The sequence below is a fragment of the Podarcis liolepis genome (genome assembly GCF_965112155.1).
Source record: "Podarcis liolepis genome assembly, chromosome: 8".
Lineage (NCBI taxonomy): Eukaryota > Metazoa > Chordata > Lepidosauria > Squamata > Lacertidae > Podarcis > Podarcis liolepis.
Window position 1 is genome coordinate 54,793,139 of NC_139560.1, and position 25,900 is coordinate 54,819,038.

The 25,900-nt window shown below is 39.8% G+C and overlaps 1 protein-coding gene across 1 annotated transcript in view; it reads left to right on the forward strand.

Moving 5' to 3' along the window:
• The window catches only part of ZNF407 (zinc finger protein 407), a 337,553-nt gene that overhangs the window by 180,869 nt on the left and 130,784 nt on the right, over window positions 1-25,900 (forward strand). The window contains exons 5-6 of the mRNA XM_083518448.1: window positions 16,896-17,062; window positions 21,849-21,932. Of these exons, the coding sequence (XP_083374574.1) occupies window positions 16,896-17,062; window positions 21,849-21,932 (251 nt within the window). The remainder of the gene's footprint in view (window positions 1-16,895; window positions 17,063-21,848; window positions 21,933-25,900) is intronic.

Below are 25,900 nucleotides of genomic sequence, written 5' to 3' on the forward strand. Positions count from 1 at the left end.
ATCTGAGGGTTCCCCTCCTCCCCTCACTCCTGCACTTAAAAGTGTTTTCTGTCCTCAGCTGCTGCCAGCAAATCTAAAGTATGGTGTTATGTCTGCCATTTGCTACTATTGCCCTCTGACTCCAAAACACAGAGGAGCATTGTAAATTTTTCATGAAGAGGTTTCAGTCTGTAAAACAGCAAACTGGAATAATGTTTTAAATGCAATCATTGTCAAGCCTGAACAATGTAATTTATCAAGAGAGCAGTTTGTACTATATAATAAGTTTCATATATTAATACAATTTTTCATCTGATGTCAGCCTCCTGATTTATGAATAGCCCATGATCTAAGGTGATCATTGAATTATAATTCAAGTAATAAGCCAGGAACAAGACACTCCATTGCTACCCTGCATTAGCTTACGTGCCACCAAGCCAATTTACTAAACAACCGTGGGCTAAATGATACAGTTTTTCTAATTCAAAGAAGGCACTCGTTAATTAGATAAAGGCTAAAGCTCTCATTATTTTTAAATGATTTAAGAACGAGTAAAGATCTTACAGCTTATACTGCAGCTCTAATAGTTCTCTGCTTACTGCCTTGTAATAAGAGTATTAAAGACAGATGGCCCATGCTGATTTAAACCAATTACAACACTTAATGTATACTAGTAGCAGTGACTATTCATAGGCACATCAGATGTTAATATTCTACATGCGACTGTTAAAAAACCCTTCTTATTAATGTGATTTACAAATAATTTGTTTCATTTTCCTGATTTTGGAGGTTTTTTGCCATCGGACTTGCATCTGTATGGTAGGGGCCACTTTTTAGCAGCTGCGATTCGTTCCTTAATCCCCATCAGCTTTCGAACAGCTCCTAATTTGGTTTGCTCCCGTCATCAGTAGAGGAGTCAGATCTGCAGTTCTGAGCCACTTCTCCCCTTCAGAATAGATTTCAGTATTGACTGAATCCATGTGATCTCTACAAAATAATGGGGTCTGGGGGGCGAATTGAAATAGGGAATGTACTGAAAACCACATTTTCTTAAGCTCGTTTTACTCAGGAGTAAGTTCTGCTGATTTTGGCAAAGCGTACTTCCAGGCAAGTGTTCCCAGGTCTCTAGCCTTAGGGGATGTGTTTAACTAGCTGGGCTTTCCTTAATGGTACTTTGAAATGATTCAAAAGTGACTTTTGATTTTATAAATAAGCACGGTTGCAGGAATAGAGAGGTCATCAGGAGCTCCATTTCCTTTCAGTTAAGTAGAGATTTATCAAGTGTAATATGATTTCCACTGTATGCAGCTTAAGTTTTAAATTTAATTTATATTGATGTACCAGTTTGGTAGAACCGTTACATGCTTCCTTTTATTTCTTTTTCTGCCACGAGTCTTTTTTATACTTCGTGCGAGACTGAAGTGCTTCCGTTGAGCTAGAGTAGCCTATTCAATCACAGCTCCCCTCACCTCTGTCTCCTTGTTCAAGCCATCCATTTATCTCTACTGTCCATAACCTTAACATCATTCCTGACCATGAACTCTCCTTCTCCTATATCTCAAAACCTGTGTAAATTTACTCTTTCTGCTTCCACAGTGCCTCTTGGCCATCGGTGCTGAAACCCACATTCCTGCTTGATGTCTTCAGATTTTAATTTCTGCTTTCACTTTAAAAATAATAATACTCCGTATATTGGCTTTCAGATTTAGTTCAAGGTACAGCTAGTCGTTGCTGAATGTCGTCTTAAGAGCTGCAGCCAATTTGCATGTTTCCATTACATAAAATGCAGTAAATACCAGCCTACAGTATTGCACTTTTCACGACACTATGCCATATCTTTGTCTGTGTGTGTCATTTTTATTCAGGAACCAGTCCATGCCATACTGAGAAGTAATGCAACCCCCTCTCTTAAACTTAGCATTTCAGTCAACCAGCGTGACCAAGAGTCCAAGAAGCAGAAAACTTGCAGAAGCAAGTTTTAATTTGAAAACGTTTTTCAAATTAAATTTGCCTCTGGATTCTTGGTATTGGTATATTTACTTAAATTTAGACCCTACATTTATACACTAAATTTAGACCCTACATTTATACACTAAAGTGACTGAGGAAACAAAGGAAACAGAAACATAAAATTTCAGTGAAATACAGTAAAAACAATTAGCAAAATGCAACCTCTTATCTATATCTATTTATCTTTACCAGTATGTACATTTCTTTCAGTTTTTTCATGTTTAATCCATCTGTCAACCAAAAATGTCCAACAAGGTGGCTATAAAGACACCCTAAAACAATGCAGAATTGTATACAAAAAACGAAGGCAAATTTATTAAAAATATTCTACAAATACTAATGGGCAGCAACCTTAGTCATAGCTGCCAGCCTGCACAAAAGCCCTCTGGGACAAGGCTACCTTGTCCTGACTCCCAAAAGGCAATACAGTATGGCATAGATCTAACATTTCCCCCTCTCTTGAACCTGTATTGGCTAAGTGTTAGGTTTTGTACTCCGGCAGTTGCATATAGAGAGACCTATCAATTGCCCTTGCTGTGTATTTGTCTTCAAATTTCATCTCCAGTAGCATCCATCTCTTTGTATAGGTCTCTGTTCCTGTTATTCCCTGTCTATCTTGCACAATTTATGGGTTAACAGTGTAACAATATTGTCACTTTGCAGTGTGGGTTTTCCTGTGAGAGTCCAGAGGCACGCTTTTAAATGAGATTTTGTGCGTGCAGCACTTTCCGTTTACACTGAACCAACGAAGGCAGGACTGAAGGTGCTTTTGCTGTGTCTTTCTGGCCCCCGCTTTTGTTTTAGAGGCACAACAAGATATGTTATTAATGGACCCTGAACAGAACAAGTTATTTGTTATGGTAACTTTTTGACCTATTTAATAAGTACTTAAAGCAGTGTAGTGCCATTTTTATTGTATTCTGCAGTGTACAGTTATGAAGCGTGGTACATAATAAAATAAAAGCAATAATGTGGATATTTCAGAGGGATCCATCAGAGCAGACCTGAAGCAACATATTTCATCTGGTTTGTCTGGCTCGGAAGCCTTGCAAGTTATAGCTGAAATAACTAGGAACAATATTGTGGTTATGACTTGTGATTGTTTACCATTGTAACCAGTGAAGCTCTTTATGTCCTTACCCTTTCTGAAGCTGGGAAACATTTTCCAAATAACTTCATTAACACCTTCCCATGTTTAGCTATGGGAGGGGGAAATGTGGGCAGCCCTAATAATGCAGTGTAGTTTATTTCACTGAATTTTGGTGAGATACAGGAAAGCAAGATTATTTTAACAAGCAAGTAGTACAAAAAATAATAATACTATCTGAGATCATTGTCTGACAGTTTGATTTGGTTTGTGTGACCATAGACTAATAAAAGAAGATTATCTGTATTCTTTCAAAAATAGGAAGTCATTCAAAATACCCGTGTTAGAGCACTTACAGTGGAACCTCGTGTTACGTACCGTCCTCCTTGTGAATGCTGCGAGTTACGAGCTCTGCTAACCCAGAAGTAGATGCCCCGTGTTACGAACTTTGCTCCGGGATGTGAGCGGAAGTCGCACAGTGGCAGCATGAGGCGCCATTAGTGAAAGCGCGCCTCATGTTACGAGCGGCTTCGGGTTACAAACGGACCTCCGGAATGGATTAAGTTCATAACCGGAGGTACCACTGTATTTCAAATTTATCCATTATGTAAACATGAACAATATGGTCAAGAACTCTTAAAACTGTAAGGGTTTCCCAATTACTGTAAGTTGGTTGGACATCACACTTGGAACATACTTACAGTACATATTTACTTGGATTTTATTCTAGTTTAGTTGCCATTCCTCCCCTAAAAGAATTTTGAGCATTGTGAGAGTTATTGGGGTACTGAGAATTCTCTGTTAGAAGTCTCTACCACCAACACAACCCCCCAAAGAACCGTAGGGTACCTACAGGATGGAGTTAGGGCCCTCAGTGTTCAGCTGAGTGGTCTAGTTTAGAGTAATGAGACAAGATTCAGAAAGTTTTCAAAACCAAGTGGAGCACAAAAATGTTAGCCAGTCACTTTTGCTGTCTCCCTGCCTTATGGGTAATGAAAATGACAGCGCATTGGATTTGTTAGATAAAGCTTGCCTGCCCGTTTCAGTTTGCTAGCAGCTTCTTTTTGTTTCTTGCACAGAACCAAGTGGTGAGTCCCAGATAAATTGTTTATGATGCCCTACATACAGTATGTGTGGATGGTATCATGTTACAGTTTAGTTACTTGGTGGAACTGGACAGTTGTGTCTGGGTGGAATCGGGAGTTTTCCTGGGTCTCTTCTGCTAGGTGTGTGTTAGAAACAGTATGGTTCTTGCTTAGCTTCTGGTTCCTCTGTCCACTAAGACGTACATGGCTTCCCCCAGTTCAGAAGAAACATGAACTTAGCTGCTATGCATACAACTACAAGCACGGATTTCCCTGACCAGTCCACCTGACACAATTTGTGAGGTCACCTAGAACTTGTGTCACAACAAATATACAGTACACCTTTTGGCATAGCTGCTCCAGGTCTTTGCTTACCTTCCAATGTTCAGCTTCCTTGGATGACCCCAGGTTCTAGTAGACAGGATGCATGATTTTAAACATCTCTTGTAATGTCCCTTCATCCAGTTGCTTCTCCACCCCAAACTAAAAAGCCCTGAATATTGTAAGCTTTCCTCGTAGGAGAATTACTCCAGCCCCTGAACCATTTCACTGCCCTTCTGTACACCATTTCCAGTTCTGCAACCATGTTTTGGAGGTGCAGCAATCAGAACTGTCCACACTGTTCTAGCTCTCATGATCTGATTGCTGATCATGCAGAGGCATGAAGAAGCTGGTAGCCCTGTGTACCTTGAAAACACATTGCAGCAGTTTCTTTCACAATTTAGAAGGACTAATGTATTGGATTGCATGCTAGTATGATTCTCTATCAACATCTCCTAGCCTTTGCCTCCTAGCCCAGTTATTGCAAAATAGTGTGCAGGGGCATACCAGTGTGCTGTATGTAAGAGGGCCTGAAATGTGTCTCAAAATATTAAGCTAGATTAGTGGCGGAGAGAGTCTTCATGATGGCCAGGGCATGGGTGTGCCAGAGGGGCAGGACACAAGGCAGTGTGAGGACGATGCAGCAGGGCAGGCATGTGCCCTTCCTATCAGGCTGATTGGGAGGGAGCAAGCCGGTTGCATCCTCCTTATGCCACCCTGCCAGTGTGGGCCAGAAGGGTAGCATGAGGACGCAGCAGGACAAGCAATAATAGGTTAACAGTGTCCAAAGGCAGCATAGCTTTGAAAACTGGTTGCTGGGAGGCAGGAGCAGAGAAGAAATGTTGCCTTCTTGTAGGCATCCAAGGAGCAACTGATTGTCCACTGTTGGGAAGAGTCTAGGTAGATTGTCTTATTCACAAATGTTTCTTATCTGCCTGCCTGCCTTCTTTCTTTTTTTCTTAGACTAAATTGAAATGTCCTTCCAGTTTTAAGCTTTAAAAAGTTGTAGTCCCATGAACCTTCATAATCTTTCAAATTAACAAGGAAAATCAGTGTGGTGTCCCATTTCATCCTTCTTCCGCGCATAAAAAATACAGCAACGTGCACTATCGTTTTCAAGTACAAATGAAAACTGTATGAAAAAGCTGCTAATTATAAAAATGTTGTCCCCAGTAGTTTACAGAAAGCTTAGTCGCTACAGAGGTTTTAATACCTTGTTGACCAGTTTTTCATGTCACAAGAATGATTTTGGAGAGCTACTGTGTTAAGACCCTGTTTTCCAACACATTTATAACATGAAACACCTGAGCAAAGATTATTATATTATTTCTTGTCCTTTTTATAGTTAATCTCTCTCTCTCATATTCATTCATATATATATACACCCCAACTCTTACACGGGAAGACACCCGAAGACACCAAAACCTGCATTCCTGTACCCGTGAAAATCTACGAAAGCAAATATATATATATATATATATATATATATATATATCTCACAAAAAAGAAAGAAAGCCCAACAGATTGGACCTCCAGGAAGTGCCCTGATGTTAATCAGAGCAGTGTGCAAGACAGAAAAGCTGATAGTCAGAAATTGCTCTTTAAACTAAGACAGACTGTCAGTCTTTAGGAATGGTGGGGAATGGCCTATTTATGTAATCAGATACTAAAGCTGGGAAGAAGCTGTCAGGCACATTCTTGTTGTGTAAGCAGCAGGCAAACTGTGCTTTATCTGACAGACAGTGTGTAAATCTGTCCATGCAAAAATCCAAATGTTTAGTTTGCTTCTAGTCACTGTAATAATCTGCTTATTTTCTTCTGCAAGAGCGATGACATCACTTAGCAGAATGCACCACAGACAGGAGGCCTAGATAAGGCTATGTTACTGTCAGTCATTCACTTCTTGATTGGCAAGGAGATAAATAGGAATCTACTGGAGGTTTGCTTCTAGCTAAAAGAGCAGCCAACACCTTCAGATAAGTATATGAACAAGAAGCCCATCTAGCATTTTGCAAGCAAAGAATTATAACTTTTCAAGAAGAAAATTCAATTCCATTGTGATGGTTTCTCATTAGACATGTGCCACTGACTCTATAAAAATACAATATGCATTGTCTTAAAAAAATAATAATTCAGAAATACTGGCCTCACTACTGATTAAGATGGGATTAGTGTCTGTGTCAGTTTTGATAAGGTTATTAATGCCTTTGTACTGATACCGTATTTTTCGCCCTATAGGATGCACCGTCCCATAAGGCGCACCTAGTTTTTTGGGGGGGAAATAAAGGGGAAAATTTATTTCTCCCCCAGGCACGGGGCTGGGGCGGCCCGAGCTTCCCCCGACCCCAGCCCCCAAACAGGCAGCTCTCTGCAAGCCGTGGGAGCCCAGCGCTGGCTCCCGCTGCTTGCGGAGAGGTCCGCGAAGCCTGGACGCGCTGAGATCAGCACGCGCAGGCTTCGGGATGCTGGCAACTCTCCCCAAGCAGCGGGAGCGCTCCCGCTGCTTGCGGAGAGGTCTGCGAAGCCTGGAGAGCGAGAGGGGGCGGTGCGCACCGACCGCTCTCACTCTCCAGGCTTCAGCGAAAGCCTGCATTTGCCCCATAGGACGCACACACATTTCCCCTTCATTTTTGGAGGGGAAAAAGTGCATCCTATAGGGCGAAAAATATGGTATTTGACAGACGAAAAGGTAGCATTTTGAGAAGTGGACTATGGTTGATATTAAAATATAGAAAACCTTGCAGTTCAACGACATTTTAGCCCAGGCATAGGCAAACTCCAGATGTTTGGGACTACAATTCCCATCATCCCTGACCACTGGTCCTGTTAGCTAGGAATGGTGGGAATTGTAGTCCCAAACATCTGGAGGGCCGGAGTTTGCCTATACCTGTTTTAGCCAAATATTGCTCTTGGACTGTACTGCTGAAAGGCAACACACTCTAGACTCTGCCATTAGCAGACTTCCCCTTTCCTCCCATAAAGAACAGCCTGAAAAGACCAGTTGACTTCATCCATTGTCCAGAGAAGGTACAGCTTTTGGGGAGCTTGCTTCAGCCCCACCCGCCCTGCTAAAAGCAACGCTTTCAAGAACACTTTCAAGAACTTCATAACTAAAAATTAGTGTCTGTGTTTCTCCCACCCTTCTCCCTCCCAAGGTTTTTCCCGCTTTTGTGTTATGTCTTTTAGATGGTAAGCCTGCAAGCAAAGACCGTTATTAATTGCAAGCTTCTCTGATAGCGTTTCCAGGGATATAAATATTTTAAATACATAAATAAATTTAGTCAAGCTAAGCTGGAAGTGGGATGCTTCTTATAAAAGTTTTTTTGGCAGTGGCAGAACTAGCTTTCATTGTCAGGTGTGTTTTTTTGTTGTTGTTTTTTGTCAAAAGGGAGTGAAAGTGTTTTACATGCAGCCTGAAATTGAACAGTGACCTCATTCCCTAGATTCATGCAACAAGAAAGCATTGCTCTGATTCCAAACTGGTTTTGTAAGCAGTGATATCAGCACATACCTAAAAGAGATTTACCTGTGTAGCACTATAACACCACATTTAGTACATGATCACTGCTGACTGGCTGAAACTTACCTAGAAAGGAGAAAGATGCTCAGATTTGAAAACGATAAATGGCACTCAAAGGGGAAACAGTGGCAGTGAACAGGCTTTAAAAAATGGGAACGTTAAATTTGGGGGGATACTAATTCATCCTCTGACAAGTCTTCTTTTGGCCTCAAAAATGGGCGGACATTTAGCACAGCCTTGCATTATATAGCCAGCACATTTTATTTGTCACTTCAGTGTTTCTTTTTAAAATGAGAAATATTGTTGCGTGCTTGGATAAATCGCAACATTTTTAAGCAGATTGTATGAAGCCAATTTATAGAAGAAGTCCATTAAAAGCATTACTGTTTTTCAGGGGACTATGTTTTGTTTCTTCATTGATGATGATGATGATGATGATAATAAATGGATTGCACTATTAAAGCATAAATTAACATTGCTAAACATGTCTACACTTTTCATCAGTCAATCTACGTAGTCCCATTTCTGAAATGACTCCTGCAGTTTACAATTGGCATGCAGCTAGAAGAAACATTCATTGTCATCAGGCAGTTGCCATACACTATAGTCCTTATATTATGGTCCAGCAATAGAGAAATATTCTCAATCTTGCAGGCAGCCTCCATGGATACAAAAGGCTCGTTGGTGTTGAGGTGTATTTTTTCCCTTACATAAAGGTCCAGGAAATTTGTTGAATCTCAGGGGCAGTGCTAAATGTGTGGCCTTACTCTACCCATGTAATGCCCAAAGTTGTATGGATGTGTTGAATGCTAAGCTATGACATGATGGATCCAGAGTAGTTCCTCTGTGCTGTAATTTCTTTGGGCATTTGTAATTTTAGTGATGTTTTGCATATTGAAAAACAGTTGCCTCCCCCCCCTCAAAATTATAGAATGAATTAGCTGAAACTGGCAAGCTGAATGGCAAGTCAGAGGAGGGAAATCAGGGTGTGTACAGCCTTCCACATGTTTTACCTGGTATTTTGAAACATGACAGCCGAACATGAAGCAACTAGTTTTGAAAGTAGTTCATTGTCATGGACTGGCTGGATGCAGAGGAGTGGTGGGAGGCACCACCTGGGAAACCCCCCAGGGGAAAAGGCTCAGAGCCAGGGGATTGGTGGTGGGCTGAATATGAGTGGTCAAATGGAGCAGAGGGGGAGGAGGAGGAGGTGTTGGGTGTTGAAGAGGTAACAGGGTTTAGTGAGCAAGAAGAGACTGTGGCAGAGGGCAGTCCAGAATCAGAGTCAGAAACGGGGGGGTGGGGTGTGCAGTGTGGAGGCAGGCTGCTGAAGAAGCAAGGGAGTCTCCCCCTCCTGCTGTAACCTGGTCTCCCAGAACACAGAGAGAAATGAAGAGGGGACAAGAACTACTGGGAAGAGATGCTGTGATCACTAGTCCTGTTTTGGTTCCTTTGAATAAAGAGTTAGCTTCTCTCACACTGGGTGTTTTATTGCTGACCTGTCCTTGACTCTGGCTTCTGACATTCACTTTCAGTTGTTGAGACTTGGTGGGGTGGAAGAATGGAGTAGGGGTTTTAGGATAATATACCTTATAATATAGGGATGCAGGTGGCACTGTGGGTTAAACCACAGAGCCTAGGGCATGCCGATCAGAAGGTCAGCGGTTCGAATCCCCGCAATGGGGTGAGCTCCCGTTGCTCGGTCCCCGCTCCTGCCAACCCAGCAGTTCGAAAGCACGTCAAAGTGCAAGTAGATAAATAGGTACCGCTCCGGCGGGAAGGTAAACGGCGTTTCCGTGCGCTGCTCTGGTTCGCCAGAAGCAGCTTAGTCATGCTGGCCACATGACCCGGAAGCTGTACGCTGGCTCCCTCGGCCAATAAAGCGAGGTGAGCGCCGCAACCCCAGAGTCATCCGCGACTGGACCTAACGGTCAGGGGTCCCTTTACCTTTACCTTATAATATAGGACTAAAATCAAATCTTCACATTCTGTTTTGTTGTGTGTTTTTAATTCTGCACCTTCCCACTTTCTAGGTTCTAGTTTACAGCCAACTGTTGCCATTATCATGTAACTAAACATGTTTCTGTATAAAACCTAAACAGAGGTACTTCCTTTTTTTAAGTTGAAGTAAGATTATGAGAAGTCTATTTATAAAGTTTATAAAGAGAAATAAACTCAATTGCTCTGTAAATTCTAACTTGCTTGTTAGTTAATCAAACTGACTACCATTAAACCAAATAAGTTTGCCTTTTGGTATGAGATAGATGAAATCTTGTGCCTTTGATGTTTCACTAGTAGTGAGCTAGTAGTGATGCAATAAAGCTACTGGACCACTGAATTCCTAAATAAATAAATCCTTTTGATAGAAAAGATCAAGTAAATATTGGGAACTGGAAGCAGTCTATGTCTCTCTGGAGAAAAGTCTGTGGTATTGAGATGACCATAGCCCCAAGCTAAATTATTTGATCGTTCAGATCTATATGCATTACAGATCATTCAGATCCTGAAAACAGGGTTTTTTTGTTTTTGTTTTAAGAACCTCAAAGATCCTCTGTTGAATAATGTTAAGGGAAACACAGGGCTGATTCTTGAGATATTGTGAACACATTTCTTTAATGTAAATGTCTGGACAGTTGTGAACTTGGTATTAAATGACCTCATGCAGATAAGTGTGTTTTGGCGTGTTGTTGAATTTGGGTCCTGAATCAGGCTGAATTCGGCTGACTAAAAGCTTCCTGATATGCCAACATCGCAGGTTTGGGGGTGTTGTTCTGAGTTTGCATAACAATGAATATCACAACACACTTCTAAGAGCCAAGTAATCATTTATTAAATAGCCAAAAAATGAAAATAATAAGATAAGGACAGCTGGATTGAATGAGATGGCTGCAATTATCAAGACATACAGTTGCCAGCAGCTGTAAATCTTACTGATATTTTTCATGAAAACTGGGAGTGGGGGAGTTAACCAAGTCAATGAATGTTGACTGTGTTATTAGGTAGGTTCTTGTACTCTTGAGGGATTGCACGATATATAAGGTAAAGTAAAAACAGCACTCAAATGAAACTGTAAGCTTTATTGGTGCAAAGGGGTTTGACTCATTAATATTATATATACAGATGTTCCATTTTTTCTACATTATATATTTGTACCAGTAAAAATTCATAGAGGTGTGTTAATGAAACATACCTCCATGTGCATTAAATAGTGGGATGTGACATTATTTTAAGTGATTGTATATTATAAAAAGCTCTGTAGCAGGATTAACGTTGTTAAATTGACATGCTATTATAAGACCATGGAAGATGATAAATTATGAACTTTCCATTATGCCTTAATGCATAGTGTAAGAATTACAAGGTAATGGCTATTGGTTGTATCAAGTTGGCCCATAGGCCTGAGTCCCATATATTTTAAAAAATAATAATTCTGTGGTCAGCTTCCATCTTCTCAATTTCATATCCTCCGAATTTCAAAATGGTTAAAAATCAGATAGGAATTTAAATGTATGCATGCCCTGAAAGATGGCTGTATAATAACACCTGAGAAACCAGTTCCAGGATATACTGAAGAAGCATAGGAGCTGCAAGGTGGTACATTTCCATCTGCTCAGGATCTAAATGTGCTTGTTTACTGTATCTTGAGCCCCCCCCCCCAATCATTATTAAACATTTTTAATGTTTTACTTGCTGCACCGAGATTAGACCCCAATTCTGTTTCTAATGCAAATTCAGGAATTGTTCTCTTGCATTGGAATTGGGATCCCTACTCCTTGGCAAAAGACAACTGTACAGTGATGAGTGTGTTGGACATAGTTATAGAAAATGCTGGTTCAGATCTGCACTTAGAAGTGCACTCCTAACACACAACAGGCTTGGTGGAGCAGCCCAGCCACTGTCCTGCTTGCTCACACTGGCCAAGGTGAAAGGTGGTGGGCATGAAAAATTCCCTTCACCATTTCTGTTTTGGCCCAGCAAAGAAACTCAAATTAGGCCCATTACTATCACGTTACAGCAGCAGGACTTGCTCAGGATCCGGTGAACCCTGTTATGACCTAGACCCACACCCCCAACAAACCCCCCCTTTTTGAGTGTTTCCTTTGGATGCCAAAAGCAAGGAATACCACTGATAGTAGCTCCTACCCACTTGCTCCTGGTCAGTGGAGCATCCCTACTCATGGCAAAGCTGGTCAGGCAGGGCTGGTTGGAGGAACAAATCTGCTCTGTCCAAACCCATTCTAACACAGTGGATCCAGGGGTATGTATTGTTCTGTTAGCTAAGATGACCCTTGGTGGGATAATCAGCCGAGCTTAGTCTACCTCACAAAAAATAAAGAAAAGTTGCTCTGAGATATTTGAAAGGAGAGCAGAATACAAAAAATAAGAAAGAAATTATATCTGACTGCAGTTCCATTTTGATTCCTTCTGATTATTAGATTAGACTTGCCTAGTATTCAGATTTACTTCAGCACAGTGATATTTCACTATTTAGTCTGTATTTGCTGTTTTTGTCATTTTTAAGACAGTCGCTCAACCTTACTTGAACATTTTTATTGTATGTGAATAATAGAGTATGCATTGGGGTTCAATAGGTGCAATGCTGTTAAATGTGCATCTTGGAAGATTTAAAAATGAGGGATTTATTTTGTCATTCATAAAGTTGTAATACAGTCTAGAGAAACTATTTGTTAAAAGATAGCATCTACTTAACCTGCTTATTTATTTCTTGTAGTAGAAGGTTAGATCCACAATAAATACACAAGGAAATAAGTAGATAGGGGAATTTATCTTAGAAATAAGATCCCTGCCATGCTTTTGAAATGTGAAATGCATGAAGACCTGTCATAGAGATATACGGACATGATATTTTTTTACGGTGCATTTGGAAGTATTTAGCTATATTTGTCATTTTCTAGTGCCACCAAGCAATGATCAAGTGATATAGTAATTTGAAAGTCTGTTTTCAATTCAGTATGTGTGCACGCACAAGCACATCTGCACACACACATACACACATCATTCTTGATCCTTTTATCTTCCTCCATTCCTTGTGTATGAAAATGGCTTTACTGTATTGGGAAATTTAGCAATTGTTGAATGTAAGTGTAAATTATTATATATATGAAAAAATATAGTCAGATTGCATTATGCAAATGATGTGAATTGTTTGTTAATGCTTGTAAAGCAAAGCAAACTGGAGAGCTGTACCAAACCTCTGTAGATATTTTTGTAAAACAGCAACAACCTACAAACTAAGTACAGGTTTGTTCTTCTGACTATATGAACATAATAGGATGATTTTATGTGCTTTCACTTAATATCATCATTGAAGTCCACAAAACCTGAGTTGTCTTTTTTTGCAGACAGTCTTTATTCATTTGAACCTGTGAGTTCATAACCTTGATAGCCTGTGCTTTCTACAGAGTGTGTACCGCCTGGGTTCAGGTTTCTGTTCCTTGTTGGATCCATATTAGATTAGATTCAGACAAGACATTAAGAAGTAGTGCTGATGTTCTGTTAAACTACCTATATTAGGGGTGAGGAATACCCCTCTCTATCTGGTCTTCAGAACTCTTCCACAGTTACACCAGCCCTACACTGGCTTGGATGGAGGATAGATAATGATGTCTGTATGTAAAACTGGTCTACTGTAAAAGTTAAAATTTATGTTTGCTGCTCCACCCACTTTAGCCTATGGCCCCATCCAACACTGGGATGTGGCCCCTGGAAAGTTGCCCAGAAGAAATGTGATCCTTAGTATGGAAATTCAAGATTCTGCCTGTTCCAATGTATACTATGCCCTAACTTATGGTGGCATCTGTATATGGTAGGAGGGAGTAAACCCTCTTGAACAGTGTAGTGTGGTTGTGGTCAAGGGGCATCTTCCAGACACATGTTATCTGATCTTTCTTTATTGCAGCCTTACAGTTAAGCCTTTTGAATTCTAAGCTTATATCACTAAGCAGAATAAGAAAAAAATTAAAGAAAGGGGGTGATTTTTACAGCATGATGTTCTAGCCTTGCCAACCTTCTAGTTCTATAAATGAACCCCAAAAATAAGTTGTCAGGAGCTGCCATGTTACAGCAGGTAATACTAAAAGACAGTGGTTGACCCAAGGTCACCCAGTGAGCTTTATGGTTAACTGGGGCTGTGAAACCTGGTCTCCCAGGTCCTGTTCCAGAACTATTAATAACTGCACCAAATTGGCGTTCTCTAATACCAATAATAATACCAATAAATAATACCAATAATGGGGATGCAGGTGGCGCTGTGGGTAAAACCTCAGTGCCTAGGACTTGCCGATCGTATGGTCGGCGGTTCGAATCCCCGCAGCGGGGTGAGCTCCCGTCTTTCGGTCCCAGCTCCTGCCCACCTAGCAGTTTGAAAGCACCCCTTAGTGCAAGTAGATAAATAGGTAGCGCTTTATAGCGGGAAGGTAAACGGCGTTTCCGTGTGCTGCTCTGGTGCCGGTTCGCCAGAGCAGCTTTGTCACGCTGGCCACGTGACCCGGAAGTGTCTTCGGACAGCGCTGGCCCCCGGCCTCTTAAGTGAGATGGGCGCACAACCCTAGAGTCGGATACGACTGGCCCATACGGGCAGGGGTACCTTTACCTTTTACCTTTAATACCAATAATAGACTAGTGTGATCTAATAGTAATCTGGGAAGACCAGAGTGAAAAGAAAGGTTTTTAGCATATGCTGGAAACATAATCTTGTAGCGGTCTGACATATTTCGACACGGAGGGATTTATAAAGAGGACAGGTGCCTCCATATTAAAGGCTCTGTTCTATGCAGAAGTAATATTATATTAGGTGATTCAGTTTTCAAGATGTGGCTTCAGAGGAAGATTCTATGAGTGAACAGCCAATCCCTCCTTTTAAGCCTGAATTCAAGCGCCAAATTCAAGCTGCAGCTGTTCTTATCCATAGCCTCACTTTTCAGAGAAGTGGGGTCAGTGTCAGCTGGGAATGTAACTATTCCAAACATGGCCTGAGCATGAGAAAACTCCCTCTCTATAGATGGAATATTCAGCACTGTTGATGTTTTGGGGAAGAGTTGTTTGTTTTTTAAATCCACCTCTTTGCTATTGCAAACTGTAATCATTTAAGCTGGGATGAGGATGAGGGAATGAGGAACCTCAGGCCTGGAGACCAAATGTGACCATGCAGGCCTCCACCCGGCCCTTTGAATCCTCACAAGGGCCAAATTCACACTGCATTTAAAGACTATGATATCTTTCCCCGAAGAATTCTGAAAGCTGTAGCCTTTGAAGAGTGCTGAGGACACTTCTACTCCCCTCACAGAACTACCATTGCCAGAGTGGTTTTAACAGTCAAACTCTTCACAGGGAACTCTGGAAATTGTAGCTCTCTGAGAGGAATAGGAGCCTCCTAACAAGTCTCAGCACCCTTCACAAACTGTAGCCCCCAGAATTCATTGGAGGGAACTGCAACTGTTTAAATGTTCTTCTCCAAGGAAATTCATTATACACCTTCATTATACACCTTTAGGTGCCAAGCAAAAACATTCCTTTTTAACCAGGCCTTTGTTTGATCTTATTGACATCCAACACCCTTTTAGAATGTGGCTTGGGGGGGGCGTATTGTTTTTGGTTTGATTTTCTATGTTGTGGTTTTGTTTGGGAACTGCCCTGAGACTTTCAGGTATAAGGCGGTGTATAAGTTGAAATAATAATAATAATAATAATAATAATAGAAGAAGAAGAAGAAGAAGAAGAAGAAGAAGTGGTAGGTTCTTTAAATGAGCCACAGTAGAGTTACCTAGAGCTACAATGTTCAGCGTTTCCTGTGAAGAGAGATTGATTCTTATACCACTCTCTGGGAGTACGGCCTCTTAACAACTCTCAGCTCTCAGCATCCTTAGAGAAAAGATGCCATAGTCTTTAAATGTCTGGTGGGTATGTGGCTTAGCTGCCTCCCCATCCCAGGCCACACACTCCACTGACCAGCTCCATGACCTCCTTCCATGCTTTTGCCTTTCCGGAATGTGCCCTTGAATCGTGATAATGCCTCTTCCTTACCTAGATGGAGGCTACAGCGATGTGCACATGGGGTTGGTAGAATAGAAACGTGTTGTTGTTTTTTTTCCATTTAGCACAGCTAAAATGCACCCTAATGTCATATTCATTGACCTGTCCCTTTTTTCCTTCTAGGAGGGAGTGAGGTTGAAAAAGCCCCCCCCCCTTGATTTAAGCTATATAATGTTTCTGTTTTTAGCAAGCTTTTCATATTTAACCGTGGAAATGCTGGAAAAAAATTAAAAGTACTTCAAGTTAAGCAGTGCAAATTTTTTTTCAATGAATGATAAATCTTCTGAAGATAGGGGTTTTTTTGTTCCCTCCACCCCCTGTCTTCTTAACACATGTGGTTTTTTTTAGTTTTCTGGTTTTGTTGTTGTTGTTTACAACGGTAACAGTGTTATTACAAGTAGTATTTCACCTCCACACTGCAGTAGCAGCAGCATGGCACAGAGCGGTGTGATTGTCTGAGTAGTTTAGTATGGATAGCTTTTCATTTAGCCTTTGCTCTGACAGCCCATGCCCTGGATAAGTGGTGTAGGCCTGTACAGGTGAAATCTATTCTCACATTTGCCTCAGGGGTGACTGGACTGTAACAGAATTTTTCAAACCCGTTGGGCCCAACCGCAAAGCAGAGAATAAATGGCTGAAGTGCCAGGTCTCGACAGAAAAATCAATGCCTGGTTATACAGACATGACAGACCAGGTCTGCAATTCTCTTCATGAAAGTCTCTGCGTTTACCACACTTTGAGTTAAAAAACATGCTTCTTTTGTCAGTTTTGGGGTTTGCGTGTGTGTGTATAAAGTTAACACCTGGTTTTCTTTTTCTCCCCCCCTTTTTTTTTTACACAGGAAATTTACATGTCCCTTATGTGACAGAAGTTTTACAGAGAAGTGGGCATTGAACAATCATATGAAACTCCACACAGGAGAAAAGCCATACAAGTGCTCATGGCCTACATGCCATTATTCCTTCCTCACAGTATCGGCCATGAAAGACCACTATAGGACTCACACAGGTTTGGCTCATGCTTTTCTTAACCTGATGCGGGCACATGGAAATGAAGGGGTGATGGTAGAGGGCTTGTTGCATTACATTTTGTGCCTAGCAAGTAAAATGGCCACATTTAAGAAAGGCTCTGAAACAAATCCTTCTGTTTGCAACATCAGTTTTCTGTTCTGTGCTGATAGATGTTGGCATCACCTGTGATGCTAACATTTAAATTGTTTTTATTTATTATATTTATTATAAGCCACATAGAACAATTGTGAGCTTGCGCACAAAACGTAGTTAAGCAAACAAAAAGACCATGGTTGTGTGTGGCTTCAGAGATCCACCTGTTGCTTTTTATCGTATGAGAACTTCTAAATTTATCCTTTAATGTGAAAATGATCTAGGTGAAAAATAGCAACAACCCACAGTTTATTGCTGCTCCAGGAAGTGTTTTGTGCTCATTTTTAACATTCTTCAAATTTGCTTTCATGTTCTTTCCTTAATGAAGGAAGCTTCCTGCTTATGTTTTTAATGCGATCACAATATCATAACTGATAATGTGGTTGGAATTAATCAATATTTCAAATTTACTGAAGGCAATATTAAAAAAATGAAACAGATTCAAGCTTCTGGAAGTGAAAAGTAAAGTTTCACATCACCCGACTATGTTGACTCAAAAAATCATGTTTCCTACTGATTTTTCTCAGTGGAATCATGCTTAGGCATAGATGTGTGTCAGATCTTAGAAAGAGGGCACCATATAAACAAGTGTAGTTTTTGGAGCTATAGTAATGGCAGAAATGGCTGGAAAGCATATCCCCGTACTATTGGTTCATATAATTCATTTATTCATAGGATAACTTTTGGCCTGTGGCGGAAAGGCAGGATAAATATATTATTTGACTGACTGATTAAATAAATGAGCAAGAAAGCAAGTTGAGGAAAATTTACAGGAAGGAGGAAATGGCTACAAATATCCATGAGAACCAAGCCTAACTGAAGTATTGATATTTGATGCCAAGCAGTTTCCAGCAGTACTGAGGAACAGCAATAATTTTGAAGGTGCATTGGCCACAGTTTAAATTCACACTGCATAAAATACCAGCTTTATTTAACACACAGTGAAAAGCTTTCTACAGCTGGAGGAAAACAGTGTTAATACCTGTACTTTTTGAGTTAAAAGTTGATGCAAGTTAAGCTTATTAGAACAAAAAGATTGCTGTAAAGGACTAGAAAGCTTTTAATAATCAGCTCTTAACTACAAATAACATTATTATAGAAACTCTTCACATGCAGCCTGGTTCTTTAAACTGTAGCATAGATTGTAACATTATGGGATGTGAATTAAAACTGCCGAAAAGTGAGATTACTTTTTAGCTCCTTAGCAAAACAGTATATGTAAGTCTTGTTCAAAAAATAAGAGATGTTCTTGTAAAAATGTAAAAAAACCAATCTGGAAATCAAAATTCTGTAGGCATTTCTTAGAAAGATGAAACAGTGTTCCATTAAATTAAAAAAAAAATATTCCTGAAAAGATCCTCCCCCCAGTTTTGCGAAAATGAAATGAGTTGTTGCTAGAAATTATAGGTTAAAAGTTCTTCCAAGGCAGTTTGTAGGAAACCCAGGCCTCCTTAGCTTCTTTGACAAGGGTGTTGACGATTTAAGGTCTCCAGCCTGCCCTGAGAGATCACTTATATCGAACAGCAGATGAAAAGCCAGTGCAGATGTAATTTATCGTCGGCGTTTCCTTCTAAAGAATAATTGTGGAGACTTGGTTAGATCAATAATATGGATTTTTGTTGTTAGGTCTTGTAGTCTGCACCATAATGAGAGATAGGGGACAGTGGCTGTTTTCTAATAGAAAATAAAGGATTGGTTTCCGTGTCTTTCTACATTTGAATGCAAAATGGCACACTTGAAACTAATTCAAGTTGTTAAGAAAAGACCCATTTTCTATTACATTCCTGTTATCATATAAACATGGCATGTTAGATCAGCCCTCTGTACCTGAAGTGATATATTGCCCCTTAGATCCTTCTCAAAGTTTAAAGGTTGTAACTTCTGGATGAAGAATGAATTGTAAAATTGTTTAATGTAAGACTGAAATACCGAAATCATGTTCACAGTTACATGTCTTCCAGCATACCTAACTATGTGCGGGATTGCACCTAATAATTGTTCAGCCAATCTACATGTCTGCACTCAAACAAAACAAAAACCTAATACATGGAAAACTGAAGTGTGAAGGATATAGGATGTGATAAACTCACTGCAACAATAAAATATGTCCCATCCCCAAAGTTACTTCTGTTCTTGTATGCCTAGAAGACAGTCCTAAATAAAGGCAATATGTTTTACCAGATTTATGTAGTTTTAAAAAGTCATTCTCCATTATTCAATAAAGATAATTCCCACTGACTACTGTGGGAATACAGGATTTGGTGGTATATAAAGAATTCAGTGGGTACTATAATAAGTCCAATTTTACATAGTAAGCATGTAGTGTTTTTGCATAGTTGGTACCAAGTAGTTCATATGTATTTGACAGCATGATATAAAGTGCTGTTTGTGTCCTTCATAAGCATAAAAACCTGCAGGCTTTAATGACATTCAGGTCTCCCCTGAAAGGTAAAATGCCATACAGTACATGATGGCTGATAGCATCTCCCTGAATGTGATATGGCACAAGAGTGTTTGGATTAAGGCCAGTGTGTATTGACAAGGAAAATTGCCCTAAATACCTGGTTGCTATGGGTTGCTTCTAGATTTATGGCAAGAATACTTATTTTTCTATTGCTAATGACTGTGTTGTTATGTTGCTCCATAACACACAAGTTTTACTGAGCCATACAAAATCACTTATAAGGTGTCCTATTCTCAGACAAATCATATAATGTGGGGGTATATGTTACTGAATATCCATTTGAACTGTTTGGAACCTTTCCATTGCAAGATAGTTTCACATAGATGTATAGCTTGCCTCTTCAAGTTCACTGCATTGTCAACCTTTTGTTTGTTTTTTAGCATAACAACAGTTTAGGCTAGTTAGACGGGGCTGGGGAACTTTAGAATCTACAGATGTTACTGGACTAAAGCACTAATTATTCCTAACCATTGGCCATGCTGACTCAGGCTGGTGGGAATTGGAATCTAATAACATATGGAAGGTCAAAGTTTCTGCAGCCCTGATCTATGTGATATGTGTCAGTTTTGCCCAACTGATGGTACACTTGCATCAGCACAACCAGATACCTTCATCTCTCCCAGCTGCAACAAAGCACGCCTCCTCCTTATTAGTGTCTACAGCCACAGCAGGCACTGTAACTCTGCAACACTATAACTTCACCCCCAAATACACATTCTCCCAGTGTCTCCCAAGGCAGGCTGTTGCCAGCAATTCAATGATTAGAGCTAGGTAGAGAGAGAGGGTAGCGTTTGCCAGGCCTGGGGACAGGAAGGTTAATGTTGTGGTGGCAGCATAATACTATTTCTTAGCTGCCAGGGTGTCTAAGTCTAATCCTGGCTGCGTTATTCCATACCTCTTCAAGGTTTACATCGACTAATGAAGATTGCTGGTAGGGAGTCAGAAAATTAAAGCTGTTTCACAGAAGGCAGACACTCATAAGGAACAGGAAGACAAATGTAAAACTAATAGTGACGGGAAAACAGGCCTCTAAACTTATATGGAGTTACATATATTGTAATTCCACTTCCTTGTGAGCTGGAAGTATAAAAGGGATGTTGCCATTTATTTGAAATAGTTTCCCAGATTCTTTAATTCCCTTCCATTGGTACCAGGGTGGGAGGGTACAGTTTTTTCTCCAAATGAGCCAAATGACTCATTTGTGTGTTAAAGCTGTGTTATGATTTCTCTGGCTCTCTCCAAGGTTAGTATTATTATTCTGTAATACCCTTCTTGGTTGGTCTTGTGGGATGAATCTGCTTCACATGCCTGGGCTTTACTGACTAAAAATGCTATTGTGAAATGATATACTGCATTTATAAACTGCAGAAGGCAAATTTTTATCTGGAATAAAAATACTTTATAAGTGTACATTTATACACTTTTAACAATTACCAACCCTGCCAAATCTATATTTTAATGGGTTCAGAGGCTTAGAATAAAGACATGTCGTTAAATATGAACAATGCAAGTACTACTTCAATTTCTGAAGTAATTCCCAGACTTGTTTTTCTTCATTATGAAAGTTTTAGAAACATAAACAGCATTGAGCTCCTATTGGTACAGAATAACAGAGCTTTTTAAATTGTTGCCTATTTTCTTTTCTGGAAAATAATTTAATTTCCATAATTTACTGGGAGATTCTTGAGGAGCACTGTGATCAAGTCAGTTAAAATTTGCTCAACATCTTTATTTTGTGGGTAAATCCAATATATTTTTATTTAAGCAGAACCATATATATACTGTATATTAACTTTTCTAGGCAGTCTTTCCTCAGCACAGAAAGGCCAGATGTATGGGAATTGTAAAAAATCAGGATATGCATAAAAACTGTTCAAGTGCATAAAGCAGCCCCATCTGGAAGACATCTAACAGAAATGAAGTTGTACAAAACCATTCCATTGATAATAAAGCTAATTTTTATGGGTCTGACAAGTATGTAATTATGTTCAGTGGTGCTTTTCAGATTTTATCACAGTCAATAAACCGCAGTGGTAATTTCATTCCCATTTGACATATTTACATGGAAACATTTGATTGGAGGAATTAGTAACCCTGAAAGCCTTGATAGATATGTTTTAATGATCTGTGACCTCCGCAGTCCCTCATCTGTTTATTGTTGCAACAGGCGAGAAGTCTTTCCTATGTGACCTTTGTGGCTTTGCTGGCGGGACACGTCATGCCCTCACCAAGCATCGGAGGCAGCACACAGGTCAGTTAAGCTGTCTTCTACCCTTTTGTATTTTCTCTGCGGCAAAGGACTGTCATCCAGGCTGGGGAATAAAGGGAATCATATAGCACATAGCAGTCCAGAGAGTATAACTGTTTGCTGATTGCTTGCTTGCTTGTTTGTTTGCCTTTACAAATTGGTATGCCTAAGGTCTATGTCAAATGCTTTTATTTATGAACCTAATGCTTTTTTCTTTTTAAAAGGATAATTTTGAATAGCAGGTGTTTCTTTGAAAATTAAGTACACAAGGTTTATTTTAGAGGCCCAGCTAGACTGCAGACTGCATGTTGTATAAGAATATGCTTAAGAATTCCTATGTGAAAATTAAAGGAGCAAGATTTTGTCCCCCCCTCCCCCAGCAACTGAAATATGGCCAATTTCTTTTGTAACGTTGTCATTTTCTGTTTACTGTTGACGCATGACACTTTGGATATAGGTTTCCACTCCCCAAACACTTCATGCTCCAAAGTAATTATTAATGTTGGTAAAATTAACTGTGAAGGTCTGTCCATGTCTTCTCATAAGTAAGCTCCACTGAGTTCAATTAGACTTACTCCCAAGTTTACATAGGATTCTAGCCTATGTTAGATTTTTGAAAATGAAAGTGGGAATATATTCAGATTAAATGGTTCATTCTCAGTAGTACAATTTGTATGATTAGTCTATTATGTTTTCCTCAAAAAGACTGTAGTTGTTCATAGATGTTAAATGCAGCTGTTTTTCTTTAATAGTATGACCCATTTTCGATTCAGGATGCTGGCTGTTATTAACCAACATTTTTAATGCATTTTAATTAATGCCCAGTTATATCCTTTCTCTGGAACTATATGCAGCTAGGATCTGAGATTAGTCAACCAACATATTTGGAGAGTTGAAGATTATCCTGAGGAATTGAATGTTATGAAGCATATGCCGCAAACACATATGGTCAAAGCCTGTTGTGGACTTGCAGACATGCAGTCTCGGAAACTGCAGTTGCAATTTACAGAGGGAAATTCTGTGTAGAAATTAAATAAGGACAGTGCTATATGCATTAAACTAGATGTATTAAACTCGCATGTTACTTTTAAATCTGTTATGATAATCACCTTACAATATTATCTCACAATGTATTGGAGAATATCTGATATATCATATCAGGTTAATGTGAAAGCATTGTGGGTATCTGTTTGTTGACACCGAAGATCCCAGTGTCCTGTTAAGTGCAATGCTCAGTTCCACTTGTACACATCAGATTTACTTTGCAGAATGAGTACATGGAGCTTAGTGACTCCTGAGCAAAAGGCTAATCCTGACAAAGCAGAAAGGGTACTATTCATGTTTAATCTTCTAGAGCCCTACATACCAACCACTCTCATGCTGCCCTGGTTGAAGGGCTACTGTAGCTCTTACAAGTTGTACCTACAACTTATTAAGAGTCCATCACAGTATTCTGTTACATTATATAATGTAGCATCAGTGTAAGCAGAGACAGAGGGTTGCATTTGAATGTGTGAAAGGTGAGTGAGATTCAGATATTTGTCCAGACACATAGCTTATTATGCTATGTGTAAGTAAGTCACCCGCTTTCATAGGGTTGCTGTAAGTATCCAAAAGATAAGAACTGAGACATGCTTTCTGTTCTGACAAATGGTATAAAAACCACCATCATCATAAATGATCACCTGCTAAAGAAATACTTGAAGCAGACACAGAGGTGTTCAGTAGGGTAATTGAACATTTGGAATGAGAGGAATTCTAAAAGTTGTTCCAGGTAGAGGTACGTTGCTACAGAGTACCTAAGTGCCATGCCAATCGTGAGGATCCTTTCAAATTTTATTAAGGTACATGTTTATTTGAAACAGAGGGGGACAACAGCCTGTGGTGGCCAAAGCAGTCTCGTTTAAATATAATTTAGAATATTGGGGATGGGGTCTTCTCATTAAGTTATCTAACCAAGTTCCAGTTTATTCTTTATCCCATGGAGATGTTGGAAACGGCAAAGGGGGGGAATATACTAAGTTCTTTCCATCAGTCTCCCTGGAGTTCTGGCTATTATAGTAGTGGTCTCGCTCTTCTGTTCTTTTTTCTTCAGGTACATGTTGGGGTTAAAAGCTTGTTCTTATTACAGTTTCTTACACTAAAATCAAATTTTGTGCAGGAAGAACAATGCATGCTTTATGTGGGGCCTGCAACACAATGTTGTAGTATGTTCCTACCACCTAAGAGAAGTGCTCCTGGGCCCCTGGCAGTCTGGAACAGGAATTTTGTAGTTCAATTCTGGCCTTTTGAAGATTGGGGCAGAGAAGTGAATAGGGAAGGGGGAAAGGGGAAAGGGCATGTTTTTGCCTTCCCTTTTCCCCAATCACCTAGTGGCCTGCTGGTATTTTTTTAGCTATATAGTGGAAAGGGGTAATTACAGAGTTCTGTGGTTGTGGGGAGGAAGTATTTTTTCCCTTTTCTTCCTCATGAAACACCCCATATAACATAGAGGGAGGGGGCTTTTAACCTCATGATTAACCCTGCCTCCTTGCAGCCCAATCTTGTCTGCATCTAAGATACTGATTAAAATACAGTTTATAATCTTAACCCCACTACCCAATTTTCCTTACACACAAATACTCCATGACTCAGCTGTTTTTTCTATATAGAATGCATGTTTCTACATAGTTCTGTATATGATAGGGAACTGGAATGTAGGAATTGGAGCACCGTGGCTAATTTGCATAGCTTGTCAATACATAATCAGCATAATTTGAATAAAAGTTGCATGAACTTTGGTTGTGATACTGTTTGTGCAATCTCCATTGCTAAATTAGAAGTGGCAGCTCTTAGGAGGGTTTCAAGATGATCATTGGCTGACCGAGATAACTGCTTCTGCTTGGGCCTCAGCTATGAAATGTTTAAAAATGTATGTACTGGCAGAGAAAGGTCAGTTTCTTGGCAGGCTGTGAAATGTGATAAAGTTTTTCAGTTAGCTGGGGTGACAAAAAGCCCTTGTATTATTAACCTCAGTTGTTCAAATTATGGTTAAGCCCTTTCAAACCATGAGATATAGAAATCATGAAATTTGAAAGCATAATAAATGAAGTGTGCTTTACATTTACCTTCTTGTTTCTGAGGCTCCAATCATGTAGCCCCAAAACCTTTTCAATGATTTTCAACAACTGCAAGGAGATTCCATTGTTAAAAAAATATATCATATCCCCAGTTTTCCTTTATTTTAGACAGCATGATGGAAACTTCTAAAATCAGAAGCCTGTGGCCTCCAGATGTTACTGGACTTCAACACCCATCAGCCTCAGCCAGCATAGCCAAAAGTTAGGGTTTATGGGAGTTGTAGTTCAGCTACATTTGAAGGGCTAAAGGTTGGTCACCACTAATTTAAATGTTTGTAATACTTGAAACAGGAGAAAGAGTGCCCTAAGATTCCAGAAGTTCTAATTTCCTTCACCACCTGAGAATTTTTCATACAAGATTAATTTCCTGCACAAATAATGGCTTCCATATAGAAATATAGAAAACTGCATGTACCCTACATAAACCAGTCATATATAATGAATGTATGTATACTCTGTAAAAACCTGCTGCCAAGTGGGTGAACATTCCACTAGTTGGTGCACTGGGCAAACTGGACAAGAATTAATTGCATCAATTCATTGATTGTTGCCTCAATGCAGCACGATGAAGTTGCATGACCTTTTTAATCCAGTAACCTAATGTAAATTTATTCTCCTCATGGTATTAAAGAACAGATTATTCAGAATGACAGTTATAAACATTGGAAAATACCTTATTGGGTTTAAGTTTTGATGGCCAGTTCTCCTAACAAAATTACTCATGTAATGTCTCCTATTGCTCTCATTTACTACTACTACTACTGCTACTAGTACTACTGCATAAACAGTTGTAAGAAGGTTCAATATTGTTCCCATTTTACAGTTGACCCAAAACTGAGAACTATTGACTAA